General features: G+C 37.9%; 1 protein-coding gene across 2 annotated transcripts in view; it reads left to right on the top strand.

Annotated features, from left to right (window-relative positions):
- The window catches only part of LOC136856916 (organic cation transporter protein), a 457,434-nt gene that overhangs the window by 404,066 nt on the left and 25,672 nt on the right, over window positions 1–27,696 (top strand). For both annotated transcript variants that reach the window (XM_067135162.2, XM_067135163.2), the window contains exons 6-10: window positions 1,936–2,104; window positions 3,212–3,353; window positions 16,437–16,630; window positions 23,393–23,544; window positions 26,303–26,487. In XM_067135162.2, the coding sequence (XP_066991263.1) occupies window positions 1,936–2,104; window positions 3,212–3,353; window positions 16,437–16,630; window positions 23,393–23,544; window positions 26,303–26,487 (842 nt within the window). The remainder of the gene's footprint in view (window positions 1–1,935; window positions 2,105–3,211; window positions 3,354–16,436; window positions 16,631–23,392; window positions 23,545–26,302; window positions 26,488–27,696) is intronic.

Below are 27,696 nucleotides of genomic sequence, written 5' to 3'. Positions count from 1 at the left end.
GTATGTGTTGTCTTCATCATAAGTTCATCCTCATCACGACACGCAGGTCGCCTACGGGTGTCAATTAAAAAGACCTGCACCTGGCAAGCCAAACTTGTCCTTGGATACTCCCGGCACTAAAAGCCATACGCCATTTCATTTTTAAAATCTCAATTCTAATCCTTTCTGTCTCTTTTATTCTTTCCATTGCTCTTTTATTTCTTCATTTATATTTCCCCCTCTTTCCAGCAGTCTGTAATTATCCGATGAAATTACATTCTAACTCAGGGACAAGAAAACAACGGACATGGAGCACAAAGGCGGTGTGAATTTCTTCTTGAAATATAGTACCGCATAGTAAGTGTTCTGATGATGCACGCAAATTTTTGTTAACAGGCCAGTGATAAATAATTCAAACCGTTCAACATTGTTTATAACAGTCGCAGTTGTGGCCAGTTGAGTTTCTCTTCTGAGGACGAGGAGCTAAATCTTCGAGAAAAGCAAAGAGTCCCTGCAGTTTACTTCTCATTGGCAAAAATGTGCAGGATATAATGACTAGCAATGGGCTACCATGGGGATTCCAGAGCTTATCTGACGAGTCGCACTCTAATCCGGCAGAGGCCAATTAGGGTGTGTGAATGACCTCACTAAAGGTTAAAAACCTGCAGTTCTGTTATTCGCACCAGATAGGCTTTTCAATAATTATTTCTGCTTTCGAACCTTAAGGATGGTCAGGGCCCGAATTCGGGAGAGGGGGGGATTTGAAGAAAAACAAACTATTTAGACGAAAACCACAAGAATATGCATTTATATGCTTCTGTTCTGAAAACCGCGGTTTTATGCATTTATATGCTCGATAAATTTAAATTCTGTTGGTCCCAGAGAGATGAAAATACCACCAAAAGGCTTCTTTCAATGTGTACTATTCAGGAAAAAAATATGCTAATATGCTAGAATCTGAGCCCTAGTGATGAGTAATTTGTTTGCAAGTGTAATTTCCTCGGACTCTTCCAGTTTCCAGATTTGTACAGTTTACAGTGAGTTGCAACATATCATTCATGAAAAACTGCTCAAAGCTTCTTCAAGTGATGATGAGCTCTCGCAAGTTTCACTCCCGACAAATGAGTGTCAAAGTTTGGGTTCGAGTACGTGAGATTTTAGGATGAGGAATTTTTGTCCAGTTTGTAACGGCATCCGTTTTTTGTTATGGCCCAAACCGTTGAAAAAAGAGGTAAATCGTCATCACTAAAATATACTACTTCTTCATTAGCGCTCTGTCGCATATCACTGTTAGAGTCTACTACTTCTAATTCATCCTCACTCTCACTAAAACTTCTCCCTCTTACACAGACAACAAAGGAATAACACCCTTGCCTCATATTCATAATTCATTTCAGTGGTAAGGGATTGACTGAATGAATTCTTGACATTATCACAAGTAAGTCACTGGGTACACTCAACACTGCTGCTGTTCTACAGTACTTCCAACGAATGGGAGTGGTGGTGCGGGGTCTAACAAGACACTTTACCAAACTGCTAGTCAATAATCCCTCTTTCTAAGAATGAACACCCTTCACTACAATGCCACTAACCTCAGATAAAAGGCAAGGAACGTGAGGAGAGGTTTTCTGGCCGCCAAGGTCTCAAACAATCAAACAAAATCATTTTTGCGCCAGGTCACAAAAGACCCCATGCCACCGATCGCAGGTTAAGATGCTTTCAGATGACAGAAATCATAAGATAACCTGTAGAAAGTTCAACTCGGCACTGGCTATGGTGAATGTGTTCACCATCAAAATGATCTGTATAAAGTTCAACTGAGCATTCACTGTGATGTATATATTCACTGTGTCCTTGCCTATGTAAATTACTTGTCCTTTTTATAGTACTCTTTTCAACTGGAATATGATTGTTTTCTGCATTTGATGATATAGCTAAATATTTTTAACATTTCAGTGACTGAAGTGTCGAATGCTAAGCGCCGCACTATGCTGGGTATCCTCTACAACATGTCATATCCTGTTGGTATGTTGCTGCTACCCCTCATCGCATACTTTGTGAGAGACTGGAAGACCCTGCAGCTTGCTCTCTCCTTCCCTGCATTATTACTGATCATTTGCTGCTGGTAAGTTATACGAGAAATACTGTGTAGAACTGGTTATGGCTGAACTCTGTACACTTTCAGACTTTCACATGCTGGGGCTGTACCTTAATTAAGGCCACGGTCACTTCCTTTCCATTCCTAGCCCTTTCCTACCCCATTGTCGCCATAAGACCTATCTGTATCGGTGTGATGTAAAGCCATTTCTATAAATTTTGTTAAGTGTGACTAACAGAGTAATGCCTCTTTAATTATGCTTTCAACCTCTCTCCCTTTCTTGTAGACTTAAATTCTTTAATTCATTAAGCATAGCTTTATATCCTTGTACCAAAATCAGTTATGTGTATGTATTTTTTTATTTTCATTTTCGTAGCACTGTCACGTAGAACTTGATTGGTATTCTTTGTCTTTTTCGACAACTTCAAGAGTTTGAGGAAGAATAATAAAATGAATAAAAATATAAGTTAAATATGTGGCATAACCCACTATGGAAGAAAGTTACTTGTCAATGACTTCTGTGTTCTGTTTCAAAAAATGAACTTGCATATTCTGTCTACTTGTACATCTACACAGTTCCCATACTCATTGTTAACTTCTATGGAAGTAACAGGAACAAATGGTACAACCTTGAATTACTTCTGATAAAACTCAGGATTACTGTAAACTTCAAGTCATCCAGAAGGGTTTGATGAAGTAGGCTTGAAAAATCCCTTGCTCTTGGGAATCTAATACACTAGTATTGGAATCAGAAGAAAATGTTAAATAAGGAAAAAAGGAATAGGATCTTCATTAACTTCCTCTGTGTAAGATTTTACCATACTGCAATGAAAAATACTTAGCCTGCTCTAAAGTCAATGATGTAAATGTTTCCAAACTGAGATTTGTTTGAAATGTGCATTGAACCATCTCATTAAGATGCAAATGAATAGTATTATTAAATTAAAGTTTATGTAGGTTATTAGAGACACATTTAAAACTGGGTTTTGTTATGGTTTGTTCTGTAAACTAATGTTCATTTCTTATATTAACATGATAAAAACTACTGTACCTGTACAGGGAAACATTTTTGTGAATATCTTGAAGTGGATTCAGGGCATATTCCAAATATGGATAATATTTTTCTGTTTATAGGTTTATTCCTGAATCTCCACGATGGCTGCTATCTCAAGGACGGCGAGATGATGCCTGGGCTGTGGTACGGCAAGCTGACAAACAACTTGCATTGACTCGTACCACTCCGATGGGAGCTGTTAATGGAGATGCTGTTACCAAGGTCAGTTTGAAGTCATTTCAAATGTCTTATAGTACATCAGTACATCAGAGGTTACAATTTTTTTAAACTGTAAAGTTAAAAATAAAGTACTAGAAAACAGATAGGTTTGTGATTTCTTTATTGAAACAAGGACTAAAATTGAGATACAACTAATGTTACCACTTGTAACAATTGCGTCTCTTCGAACGTTACATTCTATACCCGATACCTCCATTTCAACTCGTCGTTGGGCAGCCTAGTCAGACGAAATGGGGTCGCTCAGCGGATACCTCAGGGTTTTCTAATGGCAAGTAAGACATGTAATCTTACTACAGGATACGCTTAACGTGAGTACGAAGAGATTAGCAACTCACGGGTGACGCCTATAGAAACTCATGACATAATAGTAGTAACCGTCGACAAATTTTATCTGATTATTTGACTACGTGAGAACTGGTCATGATTAAATGGAATACTTAATTACTCAATACTTCTCTTAGCTAGCAACTAACTTATGAACTAGGCTGTAATGGAAGAATTCATGACATATACAATTGTAGAAAATAAATAAGATATTTATTGATAAAATATTGGATTATTAAATTGGCATTTTATGCGAGGCATTATTTGGAATTGCGTGAAAAGAAGTATAGATTATGAGTCAGCGCTGGCTTGTAGAAAGGGAAACAATATCCAGTATTAAACTATGAAGATCAGTTCCTTCGTGAAGTAAAAATTGAATATGTACATATTTACAATAGATCACTGGACATCTAAGGTCCATACTGCAGTTGAGACATAGGTGTAATACCAACACAATCAACTTGTTACGATAGCTCATTTGCTTTAAGACTAATTAAACAAGTCTCACTTAGACACAATGTTAAGCCGAAGTGTATCTCAAGTCCACTAATAAGTTCAACCTTAAATTGAACCCAAACATCATTTTTAAATCGGAGGACTGAACTGTATCACGGATATATTTACTCGCCGATCCAATTAGGATTGAGCGTTGAAAAACATCACATGGTAAATTGTAGCTAATACTCAGTCAATGACAAGTCACTAATAAGTAAATTCATATAAGTGAACTCAAATAAGTAACTCTAGATGCGTAAATTTAACCGGATGAATCCATATGAGTGAACTTAAATGCATAATTCCATATGAACAAGTCTGTATGAATAAATCTGAATAAATCTGAATAAATCTGAATAAATCTGAATAGATCTGAGTAAATCTAAGTAAATCTGAGTAAATCTGAGTAAATCCGAACTCATGTTTTATTGCTACGTTCTCGTTGTGCATGGATAACTTCTTACAAACTAAGGCATTCGTTCCTAGTGCCTGTTAAATACGGCTCCTATTCTAGCTTTTCCCTAGCTATAGTTCGTTGAGAAAATGTAAGTTCAAACAGAGAATGTTAATCTATTTAGCTATCTAACTAATTTCAACATAATCTTTGGCTGTCATACACATGTCCTTTTAGGTTCAATGTCCCTTTCCTTCGTTATATTCCATAACATTCTACTTCAATGCAAGCTACTTTATTCATACGCAGTTACTATGCAAGCGCTATGCCGCGGTGTTCAGAAACATACTCTCATATATATCGTGTCGTGAATGCATTTGGTCAAATACAGCTATCAAACGTATCGTTGTATTCCGATATTCATTACAACACATCTAAAGTTGACATACGATTCCGTCACAAGCATACTTCTACAATAGTAAATTCTGTTCATACCTTGGCTTAGGTCGCTCCAGCGGTGTGGGTAATCTTACGTATACGAATCTAAAAAAAAATGTAGTGTGGCATATCTTAAACTGCAGGCACTCAATGGCCCCTGCGTAGTGCGAATAAAACTTCTCATATCACTATATAACTCATACCTTTCCTCCAGTTAGCACAATCGTAACCTTATTTCAACATCCATATAATATCTTAACATCGTAGCCTCAATAATAACTCGTCGCGTTCCCAAACACACGACCATGTCAAAGTACCACACTGTTTCTTAAAACAACATTTAATAGTTGCTATATCTCATAACCTATGATTGAGTTCAATGCCCTTATTGTGAAGCAAAATAATGCGTGATTCCATCTGTTTATTTTTACACCGCGCGCAACCAATCGTGACGTCGACTTGTAGCTTTACCACTATGAAATCTCTGTAATCTGCCAGTATGTCATTATGATCAGCTGTTTCCAAACTTCTTTTTCAAACCTCACGCTACATACGTGTATTTTGACTGATATACGATGACGTATATATCCATTACATCAGAAACTACTGCTATATTGCTAGATCATGTAACTACGGACTTAAATATCTCACACTTCGTTGGTAACATTCACTTGCATTTCTTATGTATCGGTCTCTAATTGGCCCATCGGCACATACCTAAGGTACATGTGTAGGCAAACCAAAATTATGCGATTAAATATTGTAAATGACTTAGCTCACTCATGGTTGTCCCTGGTCCAGCTGTTCTGCTCCCAAATGGATGTAGTTGGGTCTTCGGTTAGGTCATAGGTTGGACATCTGGTACATCATCCGCTTCTTCATCACGGAAGTGCTGTCTGGATTCCCGTCGCCTTCCTCATCATGGCTCGGTTGGATGGTTTCCCATCGCCTTCCTCATCATGGCTCGGTCGGATGATTTCCCGTCGTCTTCCTCATCATGGCTCGGTCGTATAGCAAGATGTACTGGTCCCCAGCTTGGTCCATCATGTGTACTTAGCACATCATCCTCATGGTCCTCTTGTCAGCATCTAAATTAATGATTATAGTGCAGTGTACAGCCATTATACAATTCTTTTTTGACGTCTGTAATCCTTAATTTTATTATTTCTTTCGTGGCTCTCCGACGTATCCTCGATTTCGTTGGTAATGATTTCAGTGCATCTATTCTCTGTCTGCCCTTCTTGTAGATCTTGAGGAAAACTTATTTTTATTCTGATTCAATCATTGGAGATGTTTCTGTTCTTGTGTGTGATCCTTTTTATGTTGGCTTGGTCTCCCTTTGCAGACTATAGATCACTGCGCTGAGTATCCACCCACGCGTATCTCGTAGCTCTTGTAGGTGATTCCTTCTTAATATCTCGAGTCAACTATGCTATTTTTTGGTGATTTGACTTGTTTCTTCTCGTTTCCGATGCTTTTTCCTTTAATATATCTTTAGTTCCTTTGTTATTCCTAAAAGAATTATACCGCGGTCGGTAATTCCGTCTTCACTCTCCGTTGAGAAAATTTAAGATGGAGTTTTCTTAACAATCAAGTTTTCTACTTTTTTTTGTAAAACAATACAGTAGACAGTCCACTGTCCGTTTCACCCTGAATACTTGACCGTTCCATGACGTGTATGGCCTTCTGTGTCATCGCAACTGGTGTCTATTCTTTGCTTCCTATAGATTACATGGCCCATACCTTCAGTCGGCGCCATTTTGAAAGCTGTCGCGGACGTGTGAACGGGCACACACTATTCATTTTACTTATCTATTACTAGCTGTTGAACCTGGCATTGACGGGTTAGTTTTTATACAATTGCAGCTGTAATGTCATCAAGCAGAGAGAAGAATTTGTAATTTAAATTGGGGCATATTCCAAGTATGGAAATTATTTTGCTGTATGTACAGTCGAACCTTAATATATCTCAAATCACTTCTGGAGCTCATTTTAATTGTTTAGTTATCAACATTTTCAAGATATGTATAGAATTCCAGTTTTTGAGCATGCATAGATCATAATCTACTCCTGGGCTGATACTGTATAGAGCATTATTTAACCAAACTCGAAATATTTTATTACTTTACATTATAATAACTCGTTGAAGACAGAATACATACAGTAGTGGAACATGAAACATACCTCTGTTAACACCTTGCGAAAACATTTGTTAGTTTTGTGTGTCTTTTACTCTTAACTGCTTTTCTTCCACATTGTTTTTTGACAACAGTTATTAATACAAGAACGCTATTGTTTACATTTGACTGACTCTGTGTAGGATTGAAGAACAGCCACTGCACTTAATGCCTGGTCTGCTGACATTACATGAGAGGGTTCGTGCAGCTCCAACTCTTGTTGGTAATCCATCATTTTCTTCTTCTTCTTGCTCAGCAGCATTGTTAATGATGTCTCTATCCGTAGGATGCTCAGCCGCTACCACATCAGAAGCCACATTTACATAAGCTTCAAAATCAGCTTTGCAATTAACAAGCCTTCAGGAGCTCTGCAGTCCCTGGGTCATCTTTCAACAATTCTGCTTTCTGGAAGAAATTTACAATAGTTTCTTGCTTCATATCAGCCCATGATTTGCTCAGCATTGTTACTGACTCTCGTAGGTTGATGTCCGTTAATGATTCCTTGGATTTGATTCTTCTTAGGATTCTCTGAACAACTTTCTTCCTATAACAGTGCTTCAAATTTTAGATCACCCCTTGGTCCCTTGGATGTTAATTTTGGTGTCTAAAACTCTACGTGCACTGCCATCAACTCCTCAGTAAGCAGGGCCATTGTCTATATAAAGGAGGATTTTCCTCCCTTCACAATGAAACTTCCTTTCAATACCATGCAGCCAAGATTTGAAAAATGAGCTTGTCATTCATGACTTCCCGTTGTTTTGATACTTGACCAGTAACAACTTGACGCACAAAAACGGGGAGTCTTTGCCGATTTTCTAATCAGTAGAAGTTTTAGTTTTATGGTTCCTGTCACATTAGCTCCCAGCATCACTGTGTGGCCCTTTCTTTAGTTCTTTATGTTCTGAAACACTCTTCACCTTTAAAGGTCAGTGTCTTTCCAGGCAAACATTTGTAGAAGAAAGCAGTCTCATCAGCATTAAGCATGTCATTAACACTGTACTCTTCAAACAGTTCTGGTAAAATGTTCACTAAACATTACCATTTGTACAATTCAATTCTGAAGTTAAAACTTTTCTTGCCACGCAGAGTTGGCCTGAAAATATTCATAGTTCTTTAGCAAATTTTTCACTAAGCTACAAGTGATTGGAATGTTTTCTGTCTCTTACATGAGTCACCCGGTGATGTGTAGCATCTTCAAGCTCCAGGAAACTTAATGTTTTAAGTCTCTTCCACTGTGGTATAAATAACTATTTATCTACCGCCAAGTGAATCTTCTCTTCATCTTTCAATATTGTAGATGGTGTGCTGCGAGAAATTCCATATTCGGCTGCAGTTTCTGACCTTCCTCCACTTCTATTATCATTCAAACTTTTTCAGTGACTTAGACATTTCCCCATGCTTTACACTGACAGGACTGTAAGCAGACACTGAATGCCTGATCAAGAAGACGATACAGATTTTTCTGGTAATAATGTGTTGTAGGGGTATGATCCATAGAGCCTTATCATACTTTCACTTTCTGTCCTATGGTCAGTGAACCAGGGATGAACGGATAAACTGGTATGTAAACATATCAAAGTTGGCCTAAATGATGTACTGTAGTAAGTTTAAAAACGGTAACATACAGTACAAACCATAGATTTATTTATTTATTTATTCACGAAGCACAAGATACAGCTACACTGAGCAAATTTCACTTGCACTGTCAACAGACTATTTAACAAACTTAAACTTTCATAATAAAATATAACAAACATAACAAAATATAACAAGATCAGGTACACATCCTACTAATAACTGTCCAAATCGAAAACCATGAGAATGTCCATGTTTATAGCCAAGTCATCGTGGGTCAAGATGGCGGTATAATCCCTTCACATCAACTTATCTTTAAGATACTATTTACACACCTCTCGAATACACTTTTATTTGATGATATATCAAGCTCTTGTCTCCTATTAATATTGTTAAAGAGTGTTGGGAGGCGGATTAGGAAAGATCGTTGAAGTATTGAGTGCTGAGTGTGGGGAATGTGGAGAAGGTCTTTGGTTCTGGTGGAGCGGGAAGGAACGCGGAGAGAGAAGAGAGAAACAAGATGTTCTGAGCGGTAATGTCCATTTAAGATCTCGTGGAGGAAACTCAGGTCAGCTACCTGTCGCCTGATGTGCAGCGGTGACACATTAATTGCCATTAATATCTGCTGCGTAGACAGATTTCTGAGCTTGGGGTTTCTGTTCCTTACAATTGCAGCAAAGAAGGACACTGCTCTGTCTAACTGCTTGGTATTGGAGGGGGCGGCTGTTGTCCAAATCGGAGAGCAGTAGTTTAAGAGAGGTTGAACGATCGTGAGGAAGAAGTGGCGAAGAGCAACGGGGTCAGAAATATCTGTGAAGCGATAGAGAATGCCTAGTAATTTCATAGCCTTGGTTGTATATGTTTCTATATGGGTCTTAAATTGTAATTTTGTATCGAATATTACACCTAGGTCACGCTGTTGCGTAACCACGGTGATGGGCTTGTCGAGTAGGTAATATGATGTCGGTAGAGGAGATTTACGCAGTGTTATGGTCATGTGGCTGCATTTTTGTGGATTGGGGATAAGTTTCCAAGTACGGCACCAGTTCGAGAGGACATTAAGCGATGACTGTAGCAGAGCTGCATCTGCTGGATTCCTGATCTCCCTAAATATCTTGCAGTCATCAGCAAAGAGTAGGGTATTCGCTGTTTCGTTGAGTTCGGACGGCAGATCGTCCATAAACAAAGAAAACAGCAAGGGGCCGAGAGTACTGCCTTGTGGGACACCGCAGGTGACTGGTAACCATGAGGATGAAGTGCCTGATATTACCACTCTCTGCCAACGGTTATGTAGGAAGTCAGCAAGAAGGGTCAGTAGACTGCCATGTATATTAAATCGTTCGGAGAGTTTATGGAGCAATAGAGTATGGTCAACAGAATCGAAAGCTTTCGAAATGTCTACGTAGCAGATATCCAGCTGTGATTTAGCTGCAATGGCGTGTGATGCAAAGCTATGCAGAGTGGCCAGGTTTGTTAGACAAGAGCCACCTGGTAGAAAACCATGCTGCTTGGTTGAGATATACGGCAAAGTGAATGCGAGGAGACGCTGGCTTTACTGCATAGTTAATGTTGTACAAAATTAGAGTTACAGAATATGTTTGCTTCGAGAAATCAAGAATTCAATTAATTGAATTTTGGGTAATAGAGAAATTAATACGCATGAAGAATAGGATACTGAAAATTTGTGTAATGGAGATACGAGTTATCAAGGTTCGACTGTATTAACATAACGTATCTAGGAGATTGTTATAAATAGAACTATAATGTACTGTGGTAACTTCTAAATCAAACTGCATGAATTGTTTTTTTTGTTTTTTTTTTTTTTTTTTTTTTTTGCTAGGGGCTTTACGTCGCACCGACACAGATAGGTCTTATGGCGACGATGGGATAGGAAAGGCCTAGGAGTTGGAAGGAAGCGGCCGTGGCCTTAATTAAGGTACAGCCCCAGCATTTGCCTGGTGTGAAAATGGGAAACCACGGAAAACCATCTTCAGGGCTGCCGATAGTGGGATTCGAACCTACTATCTCCCGGATGCAAGCTCACAGCCGCGCGCCTCTACGCGCACGGCCAACTCGCCCGGTCATGAATTGTTTAGCTGGAAATAAAAAAACACATAAATACTCATAAGTTACCATAATTTTGTGTTTTCTTGAACATGTGTACCTAAATCATAGAGGAAGGATTGTAAGATTAATGTAGGAAACAAATTCCTATTTTTATTTGACCTATTTAAAATTTAAAAAATACTGTAGTTAGTGATTACTGACAAAAGGTTACAAAAATATTGCAAACTTTGGGCTGGGTATACTTGGGAGTAAAGAGATCAGCTGCTTGACTAAGCAGTATGTTCCAAACTGTCAGTGGAGAGATGGCGTGGAATGATATTAGCAGATGAATCAGCTTGAATGGGGCTTTCAAAAGTAGGAAAGATTGTTGTAATATAAAGTTGGAATTAAAGAGGACAAGTTGAGATACACTGACTGACAGAGCAAATGCAACACCAAGAAGGAGTGGTTCGAAAGGGATGAAAGTTGGGGAAAAAACAGAGACGGCACGGACGAATAATTGATGTTTATTTCAAACCGATATGCAGGTTACACAATGCGCACGGCATCGACTCAGTAGGATGTAGGACCACCGCGAGCGGCGATGCACGCAGAAACACGTCGAGGTACAGAGTCAATAAGAGTGCGGATGGTGTCCTGAGGGATGGTTCTCCATTCTCTGTCAACCATTTGCCACAGTTGGTCGTCCGTACAAGGCTGGGGCAGAGTTTGCAAACGGCGTCCAATGAGATCCCACACGTGTTCGATTGGTGAGAGATCCGGAGAGTACGCTGGCCACGGAAGCATCTGTACACCTCGTAGAGCCTGTTGGGAGATGCGAGCAGTGTGTGGGTGGGCATTATCCTGCTGAAACAGAGCATTGGGCAGCCCCTGAAGGTACGGGAGTGCCACCGGCCGCAGCACATGCTGCACGTAGCGGTGGGCATTTAACGTGCCTTGAATACACACTAGAGGTGACGTGGAATCATACGCAATAGCGCCCCAAACCATGATGCCGCATTGTCTAGCGGTAGGGCGCTCCACAGTTACTGCCGGATTTGACCTTTCTCCACGCCGACGCCTCGTCTCACACTCGTCTGCGGTGACTATCACTGACAGAACAGAAGCGTGACTCATCGGAGAACACGACGTTCCGCCATTCCCTCATCCAAGTCGCTCTAGCCCGGCACCATGCCAGGCGTGCACGTCTATGCTGTGGAGTCAATGGTAGTCTTCTGAGCGGACGCCGGGAGTGCAGGCCTCCTTCAACCAATCGACGGGAAATTGTTTTGGTCGATATTGGAACAGCCAGGGTGTCTTGCACATGCTGAAGAATGGCGGTTGACGTGGCGTGCGGGGTTGCCACCGCTTGGCGGTGGATGCGCCGTTCCTCGCGTGCTGACGTCACTCGGGCTGCGCCTGGACCCCTTGCACGTGCCACATGTCCCTGCGCCAACCATCTTCGCCACAGGCGCTACACCGTGGACACATCCCTATGGGTATTGGCTGCGATTTGACGAAGCGACCAACCTGCCCTTCTCAGCCCGATCACCATACCCCTCATAAAGTCGTCTGTCTGCTGGAAATGCCTCCGTTGACGGCGGCCTGGCATTGTTAGCTATACACGTGTCCTGTGGCACACGACAACACGTTCTACAATGACTGTCGGCTGAGAAATCACGGTACGAAGTGGGCCATTCGCCAACGCCGTGTCCCATTTATCGTTTGCTACGTGCGCAGCACAGCGGCACATTTCACATCATGAGCATACCTCAGTGACGTCAGTCTACCCTGCAATTGGCATAAAGTTCTGACCACTCCTTCTTGGTGTTGCATTTGCTCTGTCAGTCAGTGTAAAAATGGTATTAGTTTACACAAAGAGGAATTAGAGATTGGAATTTCAAATCGTCTAAGAAAAGACTTGGTAAAGTAAACAATTGATGAGGAATCTCCCATCAGGGTGATAACACTATAGTCATGTAATCTCTTCTTTATATTAATAAATAATCTCTGCCTACTTACATAACACAAGTTTTGTAGTTTTCAAATCTCCTCTTGATGGCTTATTGACTTTTTTGTATAAGTATTAAGAAAGGTAGCTTTGTGCTTAGACATTGCTATAGGCACACATAGCAGCATCTGCTTGCCATGTTAGGGATGATTGCCATTTCAGGTAGGTAAGGCCATTAGTTCAGCAAGACATTTGCCTATGAGGAGGTCACTTAACCCATTCAAGTCACAATAAATGACCACATTGTTGACTGTGGAATCAGATTTAATTTGTCTGCCTGTAGTTTGAGCGTACCTATCACACATACACATGCATAAAATAAAAACTAATGCAAATACAGCAGAAGTCCGTTATAGTGAGAATTCATAACGGCAAAAATTTACTTGCTATAGCGGATTGTCATTATATCTGATTTTTGTAAAATTCTGATATTAAACTCACACACATTAAAATTGGTATGCAACAGAAATCTGTTTGTTCAACACTTGCGTTTTCGCATATTTTCACACTAGGTTTACTCGTTAGTTATTTTTTAAATTCTGAGATGTGAAAGCTTATGTTAATTTAATTCTGAAAAATTCGAGTAATATCACTCCAGTGGCTTCAATGGCAATCGTTTCAGTTTTCTTAATCAAACAGCGTCACCCAACCTAACTTAACCTCATAATGAACCATGAAAATATATTTCAAGTGCCAGTAGAGTAATGATAACCTTTTTGCTATAATTTTTTCCCAGAATTTAACCAGACGTGAAAAAATACAGTGAAACCTTGTTAATGCGTTCCTCATTATGACGATTTCTCGCTTAGTACCTCATAAATTTGAATTACCGATTCATGTCGTATTAAATCTGTATAAAAATACGTCACTTATCGCATCACAAATTTTCACTATTGCCGTTGAAATTGATCACATTTTTCCTAGCCCTGAAAATGTTCTTTGTCATCCCCTGTGAAAGGAACATGATTTCCAATGCATATTAGAGCCCTCACCACAGGAGGCAGGTCTGGGAAAGTTGCACAAAAAAGGGAAATGGCCTTGAATTCCTGAACTTTACAGGGTAAATTATACCTTCGAGCAGCAAGCCGTTACCCTCAGGAAAGTTCAATTTTGCATTCTGGTTTTCATTGATATTGCTGAATAACCCAATAAGCCCGTTTGTGCTTGTCTTTCATAATCCATTCAGAAGTTAGAAATGTATTCTGTGTTGAATGATACAGTGGAGGGTAGCAAATATTTGGTGCATGATAGCATACGTACGGATTAGAAACATAATTGTGTGTTGACTAGTATGGTGCATATTTGTCTTGTGGTATGGATACTGAAAAAGGCGTGAAATCGCTGGACTATTGAAGACGAAATTAAAATCCGGTAAGAGGACAGGCACCTGCATCTTTCAATGGTTGTGCATAGGTTGAAACTCGCACCTTCGAGTTTTGACTCAGGTTGGTCGAAGTGAGAAAGAAAAAACACATATGAAGTGTTTAGGCCTACATATAACTGTTGGATAGCTTTTATTTGTGTATTCAACAGTACGTTTTCTCACTTAACGCATTCTCTTTCCTCTGCAGAAACATCCCAATGAGGTTTTACTGAATGAACTAACCTCTAAAATCAGTCATCTACTCTACGCCGTATTTTGAGATGTATCACATTCTTACTTAATTTCAATACATAGCATTAAAATTATGCAATCGTTTATTTCAGCCCTTATTTTAACTACTGCTAGTGGCAACATTATTTACGCATTTATTACAGAAACGCGTACCCTTTCATTTCAAATTCTGCTTACAAAACACTAGTCGAGGAGTATTACTAATCGACTCAGACATCACCTACGAGTTCGATCGTCGATGAAAGAGCTCACTAGTGCACATAGCGAGAAAACTAGCCGAATATGATCGATTGCATTCAATATAATCTCTGCAGTGCATAAATATTGATAATGGAAATATAACACACACTTAATCGCTCGTAAAAATGGATGCATCAGTGATTGGGTTCTCGCAATCACCGAAGAACAGTACACAGTTTAATATAGGTATTTTCAAGGGGCAGAAAAAAACTTGTTAAAACAGAGTTCTCGCTATAGCAGACTTCTACTGTAATTCACTCAGATTTTGCATTCATGCCATTGAATGTTTTGACTTACCCATTCTTCATTCCTCGAGTGACTGCTGGCTGTGGTACAAATGTTTCATTTGAAATAATTTCAAAAAGAGTGGATCCGTGTACTCTAAAAGCATTGCAATTTTGGACGGTGGGCGGACTATAAATTTCTTGTAAGTATTTCTGAAACACTACTGTATCCATGAAATATCAGGATTGATTATAGTCTTTTTTCTCCAATTTCCAATCACCACGGTTCTTTTAATGTCACCGGCTGTACACATTTGGAAGAACCTGGCGTGGCACTTTCACTCTCACTTTCTTCAATGTTTTGCTCATTTCAGTAACTTTCACTGTTGCTATCACTACCCTCAAACTCAGATTCATTTTTTAAAATGGCATTATTGCCATAGTCGCCATCTAAGACAGTGTCTACAAGTGGTTTCAAATCTCATCGATGTTACTGTGAAACCAATTCTACTGCATAATGAATATTGAATACTGATGAAAATAAACTGTTATTGAACAATTCCAGTGTCATACAGAAATACAGACAGTACATGCCTCTAGTTCCCTACAGTGTGTACTTTTAGAAATTATATTGCAAAGATACGAAGATAAGCAAGGCATTGCATCATTGTGAGTTGAGCTCGTCATTTGATTCATGTGCCAAAACACCGCATGTGACCACAGCTCATCATAAGACGTAAATGGGTTAAAGAAACCTCGGCAGTCAGTGAATGTTGACTATGACCAAGAATGTTATGATCAGTGCTAGGGCATTATCTGCAAGCAAGGCATGTTGTCCTCATCTGGGCAATGTGAGAAGTGAGAAAGCCTAAAGAAATAACTATAGCACTTACAGTTAGCGTCTATCAACATTCAACATTCAAGTCTATCAACTTGCTGGTGTTTTGAAGAACTGGCGCATGGACGTTGCCTGCGTGCAGGAGACTAAGTGGGTGGGATCAAAGAGTAAGGACATAGGAGAGGGGTACAAGATTTTTTTATTCCATGGGCATAGCTTAAATGAGAATGGTGTTGCAGTAGCTGTAGCTGAAAATTTAAGAGACAGTGTAGTCAAAGTAAATCTCATAAGTGATCGGTTGCTCCTCATAAAGGTTAACCCGAACAACACTACCATTTGTGCCATCTTGTGCTATGCACCTCAGTCAGGCTATTCAGATGACGAAAAGGAACAATCAGCCCTCAGGTACAGGTGAATATATTTACATGACCCAGTATCAAACCCAGGGCCTCTGGGAAAGAGGCAGACTTGCTACTTGTAGTCCATGGCTAGTAAAAGCCTTTGTGACCTGTATCAAATTTCAAATGTTTCAATATGATGTTTGAGACATTCATATGCTTCTGTAATAGTTGCACTTCCTGTATGAAAATTTCATTTCTGATTTGTTTATAATCATGAATTTCCTTCTCACATGACTGAAGTGCAGGAGGAAAATGATAGTAGTAAACAACATTTATTTCCTTTACAGCCACCACAGCCTGAACCTGAAGATGATGACAGGACATTCATGGAGCGATTCATGGCATCATTCCAGCGGCTAGCATCATTGTTAACCAATGGAGAACTCTGCAAGCGGCTCTTCATCTGTTATTACTTGTGGGGTGTCACAGCTATGACCTATTATGCTCTTTCACTGAATGCAGACAACTTCACAGCTGATAAGTATGTTATCCCACTTCCTCATTTAACACATTCACATAAAAATGCTGGGTACATACCCCAATTGTAGAGATGCTTGATCATGCATTTATGATTGCATGTCCAAATCCCGGGGAAGTTTGTTGGCTTTTAAGAAGTAAAGCAAAGCAAAGTCTTCTCCATACAGGCCATGAAGGCCCTTGGAGGAGTGGAAGGTAAAGGCTTCCACTATCCGTAACCTCAGCACTTAATGGGATAGAGTGGTTAGCTCTACGCCTGGCTGCGTTTGCCCCTAGGAATTAATCTGGTACTCATTTTTGGTGTAGGCTGAGTGAACCTCAGGGCCATATGCACCTCCGGATGTGGAAATTTCATCTCTTAAATTTTACGACTTCCTGACGGGGATTTGAACCCACGTCCTTCCGGGCGAACCGAGCATGCCTTTACCGCCTCGGCCAGGCAGCCCCTTGGCTTTTAAGATCCCCATATTAATAACTTTAATGGTATCTTGACTCTAGAACTACTGCATTACTTATTGCAAAAGTAAAAAAGGAAAAAAAATTAAATCATATGAATATCTGATAAAATTAATTTAGTACAATTATTTGAATTAAAGACAATACTGTGTTAATATTTTTTCAGGACATAATTTACTTTTTGAAATATATTTTGATGCTTGAAGTATTGTCTTACTTATTCATGCAGCAATTCTCATGTTAGATCTTCCAAAATAATTATTTATCTAGCCTGACATTTCTAACAATTTAGTTTACAAATTTAGGATGTAGTCTCCATCTTAACTCCTTAGCTATGTCTTTTTTTTCCTGTATAGTGATCAAGTTCCTTGCAATAATCAATGCAAATTGCATTTTCATCCATTTCCACACAGCAATCAATATCACTATTGGTACGTTTATGCAAATATTTGAAAATTAGATCTAGAGTTGTCAAACAAAGAAAGCTTCTTAGCCCTTAGAAGTGATCAAAGTACTTCAATTTTTCTACCTTTATAAAGGCCTGCAAGTCATCTGTTGTTTAGAGAATTTCAAACCAACCAACAAAACACACCAAAGCTACTACAATTTGATATTGGTGCCATTTGATGAGTGACTACACAACTATATTTAAATTTAGATTGTCATTCTGGGAAATGGTCAAACTTAACAAAATCTTTATATAGCGTTAGGGGGGAAGAATTCCATTGCTGTACTATATCTTGATTGATTGATACAATTTTGCTTTACGTCGCACCGACATAGATAGGTCTTATGGCAACGATAGGATAGGAAAGGGCTAGGAGTGGGAAGGAAGTGGCCATGGCCTTAATTAAGGTTCAGCCCCAGCATTTGCCTGGTGTGAAAATGGGAAACCATGGAAACCCATCTTCAGGGCTGCTGACATTGGGGTTCAAACCCACTATCTTCCACATGCAAGCTCACAGCTGTACGCCCCTAACCGTGTGGCCAAATCGCCAGGTATACCATATCTTAAGTCCAGTGGTAGTTGAAAGGTTTTTGTGCAGATTATTTTTTATAATTTTTTTGTTTACTTTTATTTATTTATTATCTGATCCATGTCTGTATTTGCCATAAACAGAGTTTCAAAGGAAACCGCATGCACAAACTAAAAACAAATACCCTCAGATATTTAACATATTCACTACCAGCTACCTGTTAGCCGTTTAAAAGCTCAAGCCCAGGCATTTAAAATGGTCACTTCAGAGGTTACCAATGTTTACGTTCTTCCAGTTTTTAACCCCCCGCCCCAAAAAAAAGAAATCCTCACCAAATAAGAATATGGAATTTTCATCATACCTTAAGGATGAATTCTAGTTGAACTAGAGCGTGTAGTGTCCCGTGTTTTATATTCAGTGATTAAAAAAATTATTACCTCATGAAAGGGCGTGAAGCTTTGGCAGTCACTTGTTCTATGTTCAAGTTAGTTTGTTCAGTATAAACAAACTAGAAAATTACAGTCCAAACATACATCCATAAATGACAATACTCTTCTAATCAATAATTTTCAGCTTATAAATTAATTCTTTCTGACAACAGAAAGTCATTGATGCCTGAAAAACATTAAAAAAACTGTGGATAACTTGTTTCCATGTATCATTTTGCAAGAAATGAAACATGTTTATCAATTTAACACAGTTAAAACTAAATAATGCATTTGGTATGTGTAATTTGTTTTATTTTTGGTGCATATTTTCGTGCAAATTTTCAACATTTTTAGTGCATATATGCATGCATATTTTTGGAGGTTTTAGTGCATATAAATCTGGGCCCTACTTATCATACACAGTAACACGAATTAATAGCACCATGAAATACAAATACAGCTCTAACACACAATTATCATTATTATTTCCTGTCAGTGCATGCTATTTGAACAAATTATTATTAAATATTAATTCTTTTCACACTGATTGTGAGAGAAATTGAGTTAAAGTTGAATCTCTAACATATTCACACACCACGAGGTTACATGAGATGATACAACAGATTCCAAGAAAAAAGGCCATTGAAATGCATAAACATGACAAATATTACTTTCGTGATCACTTTCTTTACTAATTTAGAACAGATTTACTTTAATGTATTTTTATCATAGTGATTATTTCTAACACACTTGGTTTTGTGCTGAAGATTTCAATCACCAACTCTACTGAGAAAACTAGGGAATATCACTGCAAGTAGACCATCCATATTCTAGAAGAACTTCAATGAGAGAGAAGATGGAGCTCTATTAGAATCATACCACTAGGTTAACTTCTTCTTCTTCTTCTTCTTCTTCTTCTTCTTCTTCTTCTTCTTCTTCTTCTTCTTCTTCTTCTTCTTCTTCTTCTTCTTCTTCTTCTTCTATCACTTTTCCCATACCTTTGGGATCGCGGGTGCAAACTGTGTCACACATGTAAATCTGACCCTGTTTTATGGGCAGATGCCCTTCCTGATGCTAACCTTATATGGAAGTATATAATCACTATTGCGTGTTTCTGTATACCACTAAGTTAACATTATCATTAAATTGAGTCTTACAGAAAACAAGTACAGAAAGTAAGTTAAATTGTTGTTATCTTTTATTTCTTCCTTCTGATTCATCTGAAATGTGGCATTGGAAATGATGACTGGTAGTTGAGGTAATCCAGAAGTATCCTTGCATCTTAAAGTCCATTTCTACCAGCCTTCCTAATTACGGTAGGCTGCCATGGTGATTAGGATAAGTCCTCTAGAAGAATCCATCTTCAGTCTTGATCATCTCACATTGAAATACAATGAAAAGCCTTAAAATTCCATCCAGTGTGATGATGGTTGATGTGGATCCTCAATTAATAATGTACCTGATATCTTACATTTAAGAATAAGATGGAAGTCCACTACTCCTCAGCACGAGTAGCAATTCTGTTATACTCAACTTTTATGTGACGATTCAGCAAGTTATGCGATGTAATGTCTCTGTAGAAGACATGGCAGTAACATGTCTCGTGCATGTTTATTCCATCATTGATGTCACCATGTTGAACATTACTCAGTTTTTCTAACTTCTAATTTATCACTGTAGGCATGACAATATAACACAGTTGCACTTCCAACATTCAACTTATTAAATAAGATATCACTAAAATCACTTATTGCACCGTTTATCCATTTTCTTAATTAAGCATTTGCACACTCATAACAGTGAGTTCCTTTATTACCCAAATATGCAGATGAGCCATGAACTTGAGTCAAAGCAGACTCTGTTCACGTTGGGATCATCCTAATTCCTTGCTCCTTCCTTCATAACTAGCTGTGACAATACGAGATAGCAATCAGTGTGTTACAAGGTAAAGTTCATCAAATATTTTAAAAACTCTTCCTGCATAAAAAGCAAAGTATCTCACTCGGCAGCTTTCAGGGCAGTGCGTGTACAGAGCATCAGGAAGGTGGTAGATGACTGTATTACGAAGCAAAGACAAACGCAATTGCAAAGATATAAATGGGTATGATATATATATAAATATGAGTAAAGAACTGGAACTTAGTTTTTTGTGGATGATGATAATACTGTATACAGTAATATAAATAAGTTGTAGGATTGTGAGGAACTGCAAGAAGAAGTTATAAGATGGATGTTGGAGAACATATGATGGTATGATGGTAAATGGAGTGAAATGTCACGTTATAAGTTTTAGCAAGAGGAAGTGCCCTCTTACTTTTAATTACTGTGTTGATGTGGTGAAAGTACCTCGTGGAGACCACTGTTAAGTACCGAGGTGTTATTAACATAAGAAAATATCTTCATTAAGGTAGTCACAATGAGGTTGTAAGAAAGGTTACAACAATAACAGTAACAGTATCTGCTTTATGTACCAGTAACTATTTTAACGATTTTTGGAGATGCCGAGGTGCCAGAATTTAGTCCTGCAGGAGTTCTTTTACATGGCAGTAAATCTACCAACATTAGGCTGATGTAATTGAGCACCTTCAAATACCACCAGACTGAGCCAGGATCGAACCTGCCACGTTGGAGTCAGAAGGCCACCACCTCAACCAGCTGAGCCACTCAGCCCTGCATATAAAGGTTACAGATCGCTTTGTATGGTTATGAGGGTATTTAAGAGTTGTAGTAATGATGTAAAGGAGAAAGCTTGTAAGTCACTGTTAAAATCCCAGCTAAATATGGTTCCAGTGTAAGGATCCTTACCAGGATATGAAAACTGGGAAAGATACAAAGGAAAACAGCATGATTGGTTTTGGGCTTGTTATAAAAATGCTGCAAACTTTGGGCTTGGGAAGTCTTAAAGAGTATGGAGGCAAGCTGTTCAATGAAGGTGTATGTTTCTAACTGTCAATGGAACTGTAGTGTGGAATGACATTAGTAGACAAATAAGCTCGAGGAGAGTTTTTAAAAGTTGGAAGGATCATAAAATGAAGATAAATTTGGAATTCAAGAGGACAAATTGGGGCAAATATTAGTTTATAGGAAGAGGAATTAGTGATTGGAATAATTTACCAAGGGAGGTGTTCCATAGATATGCAAATCTTTTACGAAAATACTAAGTTAATAATGGATAGGGAATGTGCCACCTGAATGATAGCCCTAAATGCAGATCAGTGATGATTGATTGGTTGTTTGATCATTATTTTGATAAACTTACTGCATTGAATAAACAGGAGATCCGCCTTGTCAATCATCATCATCATCATCATCATCTGTTTACCCTCCAGGGTCGGTTTTTCCCTCGGACTCAGCGAGGGATCCCACCTCTACCGCCTCAAGGGCAGTGTCCTGGAGCTTCAGACTCTTGGTCGGGGGATACAACTGGGGATAATGACCAGTACCTCGCCCAGGCGACCTCACCTGCTATGCTGAACAGGGGCCTTGCGGGGGGATGGGAAGTTTGGAAGGGATAGACAAGGAAGAGGGAAGGAAGCGGCCGTGGCCTTAAGTTAGGTACCATCCCGGCATTTGCCTGGAGGAGAAGTGGGAAACCACGGAAAACCACTTCCAGGATGGCTGAGGTGGGAATCGAACCCACCTCGAAAAACAATTTAATATATGTCAATTACTCGTATATGTTTCGAGAACATATCATTTTCTTCTTCAATGATAGTATTTCACAATTTCAATGACTTGATTAAAATAAATACATGTTCAGTTTTCAAAACATGTATGAGTAATTAACATATATTAAATCATATTTTTATTAGTATTGAAAAGGTGGATTCTTTATCTCCTGTTTATTCAGTGCAGTGCATTCATCACTGTAAGGAGTCAATATGGACCAATATAGACTATTAATGTTGTCAAATTTATAGATTCTGATCATTATTTCTTGTACAGTAATAATGCATGCACATAAACAATCGGAAATTAATTTTGCACAACTTTTATTATGTACTGATGGCTAGATGAACCTTCTTCCAAGTTTTATATACCTAATCTGAGATAAAACCCCAAAGAAAATTTGGAATGACATTTGAGAGGAGTATCTGAATTTTCTCTGCTCTCCATCATGGCTGTTCCTAGGGGTATGTGTGACAGTTCAAAGTAAATGTTACCTATTTATCAGCTGTTGCTCTTAGAGACATATCAAATACTTTTCTTTGACTTGTCCTAGACTTTACAAGAAGGGGAAATTTTAGATTAGATTTTACTTCTGAAGAAATAAATCATGAAAGAGAAACATGATTAACTGAAATGCAGCACAAGGTAGTGAGGATTGAGATGGTGATGTCAAATGTAGGGAGTCTTTTGGGGGACTGTGTTCGTATTAACTGCTCAGGCCTCGTGAAGAAGAATATGGTAAAATGTCCCTTATTGACCTTCTGAAACTCTGACAACTTCATGAAAGTTATACAGAATTTACAAATGACAGTCTAGTAATAGTGATTCAACTCATTAATGCAAACCGATCGGTATCCTCAACATCACAAGAAACCATGAGAGGGTGTGGCTTCTAATACAGTAGGTTCATTAAGTGGGTAGAAATAACCCCCAAAGTAAATTTGGAATGATAGCGTACTGTATTTGAGAAGAGAAACTGATCTACTCTTTAAAGAATGACATATTGTAAAGATGTCATCAGATGTGATCCTTGAGGAAAGAGATGCATAATAAGCAATAAAATACGGCCATTAGAATCATTTAAAAAAAAAAAAAAAGAAAGATTTTGTAAAAGTGTTGTAAGTCCCACAAGAAACTTTAGGAAGGACATTCATTTATATAAAATAGCTATTGTTTTGTATGGCTAGTAATACTTCTGTCTCTTTATATAATGGCCAATTCCTGTATTTTTTTCAGATACATCTACATTGCAATTGCAGGAGCTTTGGAAGCTGTGAGCTATGTGATGCCAATTCCGATCCTGCGGTGGGTCGGTCGCCGTCCCACATCTGGGGCTATGTACTTGGTATCTGGAATTTCTCTTCTCTCCATTATGGCTGTTCCTAGAGGTAAGTGTAGCAGTTCAAAGTAAATGTTACCTTTTCATCGGCTGTTGATCTCAGAGATATATAAAAAAATAAATTCTTTGACTTATTTGTTCTATCATGATAGAATAAATAGAATAAATAAGTAATAAATAGAATACTGTATTAACTGTCTTTTCAATAATGTTATGAACATGTAATACCAGTACATAATAATCGATTCATTCATAATGTAGTTTGTAACACTTCTTTTCATATAATATTCACTGTGCTTGAACTATTTGGGTGTATCTGGATCTTAAAATTTTCAAACGATCTTGCCCAAGATAGTGCAACATACAAGTGGCCGTGACCGAATACTGGTTTGGGGAAGTAGACACCATAGACATCCACTTTTTCAAGAGTTTGTCCCTGCGCTTAATTAATGGTCAGACAGAAGGCTAGTCGACTTGGCACATTTCCATCTGTGCGTATGTCGACTCTTTTCTCTTAGCAGCATGTGAGTTATTAGGAACATTCTGCCATCTGTTCAGTATATTTAGAAGCTGTGGAAGATCAGAGAATCGAAGAGTATCTAGTAGAGAATAGTATTCTTCCATGACGAGGCTCTCTGGCTTGACATGGCTTCATGCGATCAAAGTCGACAAACTTGACCATATCGGTCCTTAATTGATCCGTATTGACTCGTAATAGCAATAACGTACAACGGATGATTGGTCCGCCCTGTCAATATATTTTGAGTAATTTATACGTACATGTTTTGGGAGCCTTAACTCCCTTCGTCAGCGTATTTACATCAAAATCTACCTTACCTAAGTTTCAAGATATAACATCTTATCACATTAACATTCAGCATTGTCCTTTCTAACCTCAACTTTAGATACTATATGTACACTTTGCATTTTTGTATAATAATGCCTGTTGTACCTGACACGTAAGGCATGGAACATTTTAATAACACTCTTGAATCGTCCATTCATTCCTCCTGTCCTTTGCACTCATACAACCTGTATCATCATCCTGGATGAATCCACTAGCTGTGTCGACCACTGATGAAATGTTACTTGTCACTGCTTGCATTGTGTTGGCACTATGAAGCTACTATCTTACGTCCAATTTGATATCCTTTTAATATATATTACAACGATGACCATATTCAGTGCAACGAAGGGTTATAACTTCCGACTACACTACAATACTACTTAGTCGTACACTATTTTTTATCCTACAACCCCTAATAAGATAAAAACTGCTGTTAATTACTGAATATCGAAAGTAATACACAAGAACTACACAATTCCAAACTGCAATTAAGCCTATCCTAATTACAACAACAAAATTTTAGTAAGAGTTTCTACGGATACCTTACAATAATAAAATAAGCACACTAAATTCTAATAGGATATTACTCGTATACTACTGTACAGTACACTACAGTAATTTTAAACTACTTTCAGACGTATCCTAATTACGATACCGGTACCTTATGTCACTACTAAGCACAAACAGAAATGAAATTTGGAAGAACTACTGTACTCAAAGATTACTAACAAAGCTAAATGCTTAGACAAATTATTATTAATACTGCGCTCTAATAGATACACACATAAGATAACACACGAATATAGCAGGCAAGATACGGCACTATCTAAATGTACTGTATCTATACTACAATGTATCTACACTACAATTTTCAGCTGAAGTGTGGTTATATGAACTTTTACCACTGGTGGATTAGTATTATTTTCCCTACTACGCGGGACGGAGAATAAAAGTGTCCTTAAATGCTGAGAATAAGAGGTTGTCTAATGTCCAAGGGTTACACAGCAAGTGATATATCTCAGAAATTGATTGATCGTTAATATAATATCTCGTTAAAAATTAGTTGGAATATTCACTGTACACTTTTTTTCACTTCCTGAAAAATTCAGCAATATGAGAAATAGATCAACCAATGTCGTTTTATCAACACTATGTATTCTGCTAGGATAATCTTCAACATTGTCATTATTCTGTTTCTGAGTAGCCCTAAAAACCAAATGATGTAAAACTGCCTGGATGCTTAATTTAAATTTCTTATTTGAAATAAATTGCAATACACTTTCACATTGTTTACAAAATCAAACATGAAACACTATTTTTTTACTACAGTGCACACAGATCTCTAACTTAACACCAAATCATCTTGCAGCATACAAATATTTTCTGACACCGTAATAGAATAATGGACCGCTTTGCACAGTCAGCACCTTATTGGCGTGCTTGCCTAACAGCAATAAGATACAAATCTATTTCATTGAAAATTCTCTTCTTTGCCAAAATATCAGCTTAAGGGGGTTGTGGACTGCCCTCTAAATCCACCCCTGTGTCTTGGCCAGTACAGAAGTGCATAGCTGTTAAACAGACTGCAAAAGGAAGACGTACATGATGCTAGGTAAATAGTTAACTGAGTAACTAACGCAGTATAAGTATAGATGAATGCTGTGCATAAATAGACGAGCATGATGGGTAGAGAAACATTTTATCAGATAGAACTCATGAATGAGAATTAATTATATACAGTAACCATTGAGAATTTCAGTTGTCACAGGTTGTTCTATGTGGAGAGTGCCGAAGTTGAAGTGAGCAGAGATACACATTGCCCATTTCACTTTGCTGAGTGGAATCCTCATGGTTTTAATTTCACATTTTCAAAGACATTTACTGATTAAGTCTTCTCGTATTCTCTTAGATGAACCTTTCTCATTCCTCTATCAATAATTGATGTTTTTTATTATTTCAGATAATTCTATCGTCATCATGTCCATTGCCATGGTCGGTCGACTGTGTATTAGTGCTGTGTACTCGGTAATCGTGCTGTACACAACGGAGTTGTTCCCAACTGTAAATCGTAACACTGCTGTAGGTACTAGCTCAACCATGTCTCACTTGGGTTCCATTGCTGCTCCATACATTGTGGACCTCCTGGTAAGTTTATCTCAATTGACATTACTCTCTGATGCTTTATAATTCATTACCATGCATCACTCTATACGGTTTGTGTTAAGTTCTTCTTCTTCTTCTTCTTCTTCTTCTTCTTATTATTATTATTATTATTATTATTATTATTATTATTATTATTATTATTATTATTATTATTATTATTATTATTATTCATTATTATTATTATTATTATTATTATTATTATTATTATTATTATTATTATTATTATTATTATTATTATTATCCTGGAAATAAATAAACCAGCTCAGTAAACTTAATACCGTTCAAGTACTCGGTTGAGTTGGCGTAGAAAGAGTGTTGCGAAGACAATTGTACAAAATACAATTAGTCTAGATTAGGCATAAGCTGGGACATGATTAGTTGCTACATGATATAATGGAAGGAAGGTTAAGGGAAGAAGCAGTCATAACTAGGGGTAAACGATCTGGGCACCCGCCTGGGGCATCAAGACGAATGGTGGGAGCAAAGAGAGGGACAGAAGTGGGAGATAAAATAGTTGATAAAACTTATTCCTTGTCTGGAACTGGAATCTAGTAAATATTTGAAGTAAAAATGCAAAACTTAATAATTCTAAATTAAAAAAAAAGTCTAAACAGCTTGAGTTATTATTTAAGGTGATATTACTAGGTTCTAACAATTAGCATTTCCCTTAGTACTCCCTCAGTACTGCTGTCATTTTAGTGCATCACACTTTTAGCTCTTTATATATGAAGTGTAAGTACCCGTACTGTATACTGCAAAAACGGGGAATGTCAGGTTGTATAGATTTTTCAGGAAATTAATTTTAAAGTTTGGAACCATATTATTCTGCATTAAGCAAATGAAAATGCATTATTTCTCTTCCATATAGACTATCTAAGTATATGCTACACATCTGATGGACAGCTACGACAGCCTCCTGATATAATATTTTTTTAACAAAACTTACCAGTTTAATGCACTATTTACACCAAGTGGTTCACGACTATATTGAAATTATTAAAAGAACATTTATATATAAATAGACATGAAAACAAGTCATTGTAATTAATAACTAAATTATTTATACCTAATTAAACAAAACACTTACAAAAAATAAATAAACTTTTTGAGTTATGATTGAGTATGAATTTAACAGTTATACAAATACTGTATATACAAGAAAAGGATATAGACATACTTGGACTGTGTGAG

Source organism: Anabrus simplex, chromosome 1 (assembly GCF_040414725.1).
Source record: "Anabrus simplex isolate iqAnaSimp1 chromosome 1, ASM4041472v1, whole genome shotgun sequence".
Taxonomy (NCBI): Eukaryota; Metazoa; Arthropoda; class Insecta; order Orthoptera; family Tettigoniidae; genus Anabrus; species Anabrus simplex.
Note: the sequence above shows the minus strand (reverse complement) of the source record. Positions and strands in the feature narration are given on the sequence as shown.